The 7,811-nt window shown below is 56.6% G+C and overlaps 1 protein-coding gene across 1 annotated transcript; it reads left to right on the plus strand.

Moving 5' to 3' along the window:
- The first annotated feature begins 2,949 nt into the window (after nt 1-2,949).
- Nucleotides 2,950-7,811, plus strand: CRABP2 (cellular retinoic acid binding protein 2). Its single transcript, XM_045817039.1, has 4 exons — nt 2,950-3,143; nt 6,442-6,620; nt 6,831-6,947; nt 7,390-7,811. The coding sequence occupies exons 1-4, from the start codon at nt 3,074-3,076 to the stop codon at nt 7,438-7,440; spliced, it is 417 nt and encodes a 138-aa protein (XP_045672995.1). The 5' UTR covers nt 2,950-3,073; the 3' UTR covers nt 7,441-7,811.

Consider the following 7,811-nt stretch of genomic DNA (forward strand, 5'->3'; position numbering starts at 1 on the left):
TTTCCAAGGGATTAATAGGCTGAGACTTCCAGCCTAGCTGCCCAGCATCCTCCTCCAGACCCTGGGACCACCTCCCTCAGCCACAGTCAGGGTGCTGGGGCTGAAGCTCAGGCCCAGAGCTGCCAAACCACAAACACATCTGGAAAAAATTCCCCTCCCAAGCCTGACTTCCCTTTGTCTTACTTCTGTCTTTTTGGAAATTCTGGCCAACTAGTCAGTGTGGGGAGTGAGGAAGTAAAGGGAAGGGAGTGGGCCCAGGCCTCCCTGCCCTACCCCAGGGAGGTCCCATCCAGCCTCCCCAGTATCCTCAGCCAGACCAAATCCCTCCTTTGTGTGCCTGGAGGTCCAGGCACCAGGCTTGTGGGGGCGGGGCCTGTCCTGGCCTTTGTCTCTGCAGTAGGCCACCTATTGAGCAGGACACTGGACTCTCCTGTCTGGGGGCTCAAGAGGGCTGGAATGGAGTGGAGACTTGGGTGGAGGAAGCAGGGGGCAGTGAGGGAGGAGGAGGGGCCGCGGAGTCTGGTTTCCCCAGTTCCCTCCCTTTGGCTGGGAGCCTGATTTCACTGTCAGAACCTAATCCTTCTCTCTTTACCTACAGCACTGCTGGAGACAGTGGGTGGGGGAGGAGCACAGGCAGAGGCTGCAACCCCAGGCCCTAAACATGCCCCAGGGACACCCTCTTCATGCTACCACCCTGCTTTTATCTGACCTTCCTCAGAGAGCTCTGAGACTTGCTATCCTCATACTTCCAGAGGCCCAGTCCTCCTCACCCCCACATAAGCTCCTCCACATAAAACCTGGACCCCTAAAACCAGGCTTTGGCATCCAGCTCCCTTCAAATCTGACAGTTTATTGGTTACTGCTGGGTGAACACCTTCAAAAAGTGCTTTCTAGCCCTGGCTGGTGTGGCTCAGTGGATTGAGTGCCGGCCGGAGAACCAAAAGGTAGTGGGTTGGATCCCCAGTCAGGAAACATGCCTGGGTCCTGGGCCAGGTCCCCAGTAAGGCATCCACAGAGGCAACCACACAGTCATGTTTCTCTTCCTCTTTCTCTAAAAACAAATAAATGAAATAAATCTTAAAAAACAGCAACAACGCAAAAGCCCTTTCAGGGTCGTTCTGTTGGTTAGAGCATTGTCTTGATAGGCCAGGTCTCCAGTCCCATCACCCGGGAGGGAGGGTGTGTGGAAGAAGGAACCAGTGAATGCGTAACTAAGTGGAACAACAAACCGATATTTCTCTCCCCCTTCCTCTATCTTAAAAAAATCAATAAACATTATTTAAAAATCTCTTTCTACAGTCTAACCTCCAACTCTCCTGCTCCAGAGTTACCTAGATGCTTATAATTTTCTACACATCCATTATTCAGAGATTTCCCTCGTTACAGCAGTCTCGAACCCCAGTGCGTCTTTTGTAAATCTTGTCCTTTCGCTCTAGGCCCATCTAAGGTCCCCAACTGTCCAGAGCGGTCCAGGGCTCGAAGGGGCAGATCTCAAAATCTCAGAGCCTGTCCTCTACTCCACCCATGGCCACGCTGGCAGGGAGGGACGGGGCTGAGGCCAGATGTGGGGTTTCTCCTCCCCGCCTCAGAAGGAACCAGAAGGAAGCGGGAGGGTGAGGGGGTGGGGTACGTAAGAGCAGCTGGGTGGTGTGCGCGGATTCCCCAAGGGCACCTGAGCTGTAGCGTCCCTCCGCGCAGGACAGGGCCGGACCGCTCAGTCGGCTCCTGGCAACGCGTCCCACCCCGCCCCGCTCTGCTGTGTGGGGACTCCGGTCTCTAGCCTGTTTCCGAGGCTCCCAGCCTGGCCTCCATTTCTGCTTTCCTGCACCCCCACCCCTACCCTCTCCACAGGAGTCTCTGCGGGATGCCGTTCCCTGCCCCCTCCTTTGATCTACCACTTTAAAGCCGCTAGCTGGGGGGCAGCGATCCTTCCGCACGTTTTACTGTAGAGAAAGGTGACACCTGAGACCCTGCTCCGCCCCCTTCCCCCGGGCACCCATCCTCCCTCTCATCTGGGAGCCGCGTGGCAGGCCAGGGTTTGCGTCCGTCCCGCCTCCCCTCCCTGCCGCCTACTGCGGTCCCCTCGGGGATCGGCGGAGCCGAGCTGCAGAAAAAGCGCCTTAATAAAGAGCTCGTGTCAAGTGATTGGCTGTGACCTCTGCCCTCCCCAGCCTCGCACGGGGGTGGGGGTGGGGGGCTCCTGCTTAACCCTTCGATGCCTGCCCTGTACTTTAAGAGGAAGAAGTCTCCTTGCGCCAACTTTTAAGGTCCCCAGGTTCTACCGGAGCCTGAACCCCCTGGGGGGAGTGGAATAGGAGTGGGGTGCTGCCCCCTCCCAGTCCCTTCGAGTTGTTCCAGCAGGGGGTGCCGTTGCCTCACTTAAGTGCCCGGCCCGGAACCCAGGCTCCTAGCCGGTCTAAATTCTAAGTGGTCACGGTGGATCCAGTTCAGGCTTCAGTGGAGCCGGAGCTCCAGCCCCATTCTCTTCCCCAGCTCTGGCTCAGGAGCAGGGGCTCACTCGCTGATGATGTCGCCAGTTGTCGGGCACCAAGGAGCTGGGAAGAGGTGGGAAACCGTTAAGACACGACCCTGGGGCTTGGGCTACAAGACCTGAGACCCGAGCATGTGTGCCCGGGCCTGGGACACCCCCTTCTCAGCTGAGAGCCCAATCCTAATACTCGGTTACTGCCCTCCTCCCCATCCAACCGTTGGCGCGGGGCAAGCTATCCCGGTCCCCAGCGAACTCTGGTCCCGCCCACGAGGCTAGATCCAGAGGCAGGGGGCCTGGGGGTGGTATTGGTAATGCAGGGCCGGGGCTCAGGGCCCCCCAGGTGGGGTGAGAGGCGGGGCGAGAGTAGGGGCCGCCTCATTCTTGGGCAGGGGCGGGCCACACAGGGTATAAAAACTGTCCGCGCACGAGCGCAGGCCAGATTCTGGGTTGTCCTGGGACGTGTCCTGCTTCCTGAGCTTCACGATCAGGCGAAGGCGACGCCACATAACTTTCGCATAAAGGGACTCAACGTCCAGTGCTCCAGCAGGAGAATATAAGAGAACTGCCACCAGCGCCGCCACCATGCCCAACTTCTCTGGCAACTGGAAGATCATCCGATCGGAAAACTTCGAGGATTTGCTCAAAGTGCTGGGTGAGGAGATTTTCAAGCGCCCTCGAGAGGCGAGGGCGCGGGAGTACTCGGTGGAGGGTACGGGAAAGAAAGGGTGTGGGCTGGAATGAGGGAGTGGGAGGCTGGGCGCCTGCATCCCCAAGAAACGGGCCGTACACCTGGGTCTCGGGGTGCTGGGCTGGGACACCTAAATCCTGCTTTCTCTGGCGGGGCGCCCACCGATGCCAGCTCCTGCAGTGACTCAGCCTGTGAATCAGGTAGAAACTAGAAGCACGAGGTTGGTATCCGTTGGGGTGGGGAAGGGGGGCTCTGCGCAGTTCAGAAGCTGCAAACCCTGCACTCAGGCAGGGAGCCTGGGTCCCTACCCCACCAAGCTCCTTGGAGACATTCCGGCCTCCTTCCCTTGTCCCCACTGGTAGCCCGGTCCCCTGTGCAAGTTCATAACCTCTCTGTGCTGCTCTCCACCCACCAGGTGATTGCCACCTGAGCGTCCCCTTGATCCTCCTGGCGTCTCCCTTCAGTACTTTTCTCTCTGCTCCACACCCCACCCCCATCTGTGAGACAAATATTTTTCTACAGCGAGCAGCTCTGGAGTCCTAAAATCGCGGTGTGTAATTATCACTTTCTTCGATTTCAACAAAAGGCTTCGTGTATGACCCCCGCACCCGCAGTTCTGAAAATCTGAGTTCTCTTCTCTCTTCCTCTCTGGAGAGACACTGAAGCCCAGCTGGGTGTGCTGGTTAAAGGTAGAGGAGGTTCTACCCACCCAGATGGTCCTTCCCAACTCGTGTGTGCCCTCTCTCTGGGGAAGGGGTGAAAGTCCAGAAATGGCTGGAGAGGGGGCTCTAGGTAGAGATGGAGGTTAGTTAAGCAATTGGGAAGTTGCTTAACTTGGGAGCCCTGGACCCATCTATTTCTGGGCTGAACCAAGAGAATCCAGTTGGGCTGGATGGGGAGGGTCACCTTGTGTGGGGCAAGGAGCTGAAGGAGTGAATCTGGATCTAGGAAGTGGCTGGAACACTATGGGGAAAGCAGGGATTTTCATCACTCCTTGCGGTTAGTTCTTCTTGCAGTCTAACCACAGTACTTGTGGTCACAACAGTCTTTCTTGTTCTGCCCTTGATGAAATTAAAGACCAAAATTGTAGAAAATTTTCCTTCAGAAAGCCTAGGTGTCATTCCTTCCCCCATCTTCTCTGGATTTGGCTCCTCCCCTCAGCGGACTATGAGGCAGGGGCCTGATGCAGGCTGGAGACGCAGGCCGCAGCTGGAGAATAAGACCCAAAGCCCAACCTCGATGCCTGCCTGTCTTCATCTGTTTGTCCTCCCTGCAGGGTCGCTCAGAGCCACGCGCCCTCCTCAGGTCCTGCTGGGGGACAGATTGAAAACAGACCCATTAATACAGTTCTGAGTCAGCCAAGATTGGCTGAGCCTGGACCCAGCTCCACAGGCAGCAGAGGCTGGCTGGAGGGGCGTCTCCTCTGAGCCCAGCAGCCTTGCCTCTGCAGGAACCTCGGTCCCTTCTCACCCTCCTTTGCCCTAGTCAAGGGTCCCTCTCCCGGTGAGGGGATGCTCAGGTATTTGGACGATAGCTGTCCCATGCAGTGTGATGGTCATGACATGCAGCAGGTTTCGCTCTTATGACAGGAAAGATTGCTGTTAGAGAGCAGGATGAACTGCCCAAGTAGCAGCAGAGTGAAGTAGTCTGTCTAAGAAGTAGTCTCTGTCCAGAATAAAGTAGCCTCCTCCTCTGTCAAATCAATTGGACCTGGAACCACATTTTTCCCTGGACCTGAGACCAGCAGATAAGAACCAGATTCCTGGGGCTCCTGAGGAACAGGGCTCTCTCCCTCCTTCTGGACCAGAGTGGGTCTGCTGTGGTGCCAAAGGGGAAAGAGGGTTTATTTCTCCAGGAGCCCAGGTCTGGAGGAGGGCCAGGGACTTGGGCTACATCAAGGGTAGGGAAATACTGCTCACTTGGCCCAGCCCAGTTTGGCCCCTCATCCCCACTAATTGCTTCTCTGAGGGATTCTGCTCCAGTTCAGGGCAGGTGGCCAGGCCAGACAAAGTGGTGTGAAGCTTAGATCTGGGCCTTGGCCGGAGAGGCCTCCTTGCCTGCTTGTCTTCCTGTCAGAGGGTTGCTCTCTCCTGGCTCCCCCACCCTTCTTAATACCTGGGGAGCAGAGAGAAGGGGTCCAATCTGGGAAAGGATATGGGGGCCAGGCACAGGGCCTGTGCCTGAGAAGACCTTACCACCTGAGGAGGGGTGGGTGATCCTTGACTTAGGGACATATCAGGGGAGGGGAGGGCAGTGTCCCTTTCGGTCTGTTTAAGGGAGAAGGGTGTGGGAGCCTTCCAGGAGGGCAGGTGAGCAGGAGTCTGATGCCGAGAACATCTGAGCCCCAGCTCTGACTTTTTCTTTGCCTCCATTTTATCAGTGAAAATAGCAGCAACAGTAAGACTATCTACTGTTTCCCGAAAACTCGAAGGTGTGCTTGGCACTGTGTGCTAGGTCCTAAACACACCTCATCCCATTTGCTAGGCTTTGTAAAGAGCTATTGGTCTCCGTTTTACAACTGAGGGATCTGAGGCTCAGAGAAGTGAAGCCATTTGCCTAGGGTAACCCTGCCTGCAGGGAATGCTGAACCACGTAGAAATCAGGGCCTAATGGACCTTACTCCAGAGCCTCTGGCTTCCCCAGGTGGCTGGCAGCTCCTGCACTGCTGAGGATCCTGCTCCTTCTCATTTTGGGGAGGGACAGAGATTGGGCAGGTGAAGGCCTACCTAGCACCAGACAGGGGAGGTGGATAGCGCAGAGAGGAAAGTGGTCCCTGTTTACAGAACACAGGCTGTGAGGCCTGGCCTGGGAGGGTCTGCCTCGCACTTGGGCAGAGGCGAAGACACAGTGGCTCTAATGAGCCCACCCCAGCAGAGGGTCTCAAGTAGGGTAGACAAAGGACCAAAAGTGGGGTGGGCAGAGCCATGATGGACCCATAACAGGATGCCTGCTGGGTGAGGAGAATGGGGAAAAGCTGCCCCTGGGAACTCCTAGAGTGAAGAGCTGAGACTCTGGGGAGTCATCCAGGACTACTGACTCATCCAGGTGGGGTGGCAGCTAGGAGCGGGATCCTTAAAGTCAGGGCACTGCCTCTCTGCCCCTCCTCCCTAAACCCCACCAACCATCAAGGCCACACCACCTGCCCTCTCCTGCAATGTGCTTTCTTGGAAACTAGGCAGACTGCTCCAGCTGTCTCATGAGGAGGGTGAAACACAGGTGCCTGGAGCACCCTGAAACGTGAGCCTCTCTCCTCCCTCTGCAGGGGTGAATGTGATGCTGAGGAAGATTGCTGTGGCTGCTGCATCCAAGCCAGCAGTGGAGATCAAACAGGAGGGAGACACTTTCTACATCAAAACCTCTACCACCGTGCGCACCACAGAGATTAACTTTAAGATCGGAGAAGAGTTCGAGGAGCAGACTGTGGATGGGAGACCCTGTAAGGTGAGTGCTGGGAAGGAGGCCCTCAGAGTCACAGCTCCTATTTCCCCGCCTCTCACATGCCGTTTCCTGGTCTCCTGGACTCCTTTCCCCTCTTCTAATGGAGAAGGTCCCTAGGTAGTGACGGCAGGTAGAAAGGTGTGTGTGCCCTATTCCTCTCACTGCATGGTCCCTGCTGTGGGCCCAGCTCACTTGGTCACCTCTGTCTTGCAGAGCCTGGTGAAATGGGAAAGTGAGAATAAAATGGTTTGCGAGCAGAGGCTTTTGAAGGGAGAGGGCCCTAAGACCTCCTGGACCAGAGAACTGACCAACGATGGGGAGCTGATTCTGGTAAGTCCTGCCTCCTCCCAGCCAAGAACAAGCCCACTGCTACCTTGGGGGATTTTCTGGAACACTCCAAAGTGCAGGGGGTTTAAGGACAATCATGGTTGGTCTCCCCACCTCCTGATGCAGCTGCTGGGGTATGACTAACCTGTCCCTGTCCCATACAGTGTCCTTCTGTGTGGAGCAACAGACATGCACCGAGAGGTCCCACAGTTCTCCGGGGATCTCCCTGGCCTGGGGATGAGAACATAGCATGGACCCCTTGGGCTCTGTTGTCCTCCTTCCTCCCAGGATGCCCAGGCATTTTGGGTATCCTGACTGTTCGTCCTGAGCCAAGAAGTAGGTCTGGGCCTAGAAGCAGAGTTCCTTCGTTCAATCCCCCTTCTCCTCCAGAGCCACAGGGCCCAGGGGCCTCCCAGGCTAACGACGACTTCTATCCTCCTTCCAGACCATGACAGCCGATGACGTTGTGTGCACCAGGGTCTACGTCCGAGAGTGAGTGGCTGTGGGTCTGAGAGACGCTCAAGCCCATCCCCAGCCCAGCCCATGCTCCCTCTTCACTGCTTGTGGACCGTTCCTCCCCCATTCCTGCCTGGCTAGCTCTCCCCTCCACTCGTGTCGTTTCCCCAGGGTGCTGGGATGCTGCCTGCAGGGGTTCTGCTTTTTTTGGCCCCTCCTCCCCATACCAACAAAGAGGGATGGATTGCAAAAGCCCAGATTACCCATTCTAGAATCAGTCCTCCCACCCCCAAATTGGCAGTCCCAGCCCCAAACTGGCCCAGAACAGTCTCTCTTTCTGAGGGGACCTGAGGGCCTGAGAGGGAAAGACTGGCCCTCTGACTCCTGCTTTGTCCCTGTAGCCTATACAAT

The sequence above is a fragment of the Phyllostomus hastatus genome, unplaced genomic scaffold (genome assembly GCF_019186645.2).
Source record: "Phyllostomus hastatus isolate PE091 unplaced genomic scaffold, TTU_PhHast_1.1 phas_scaffold_216, whole genome shotgun sequence".
Classification (NCBI taxonomy): domain Eukaryota; kingdom Metazoa; phylum Chordata; class Mammalia; order Chiroptera; family Phyllostomidae; genus Phyllostomus; species Phyllostomus hastatus.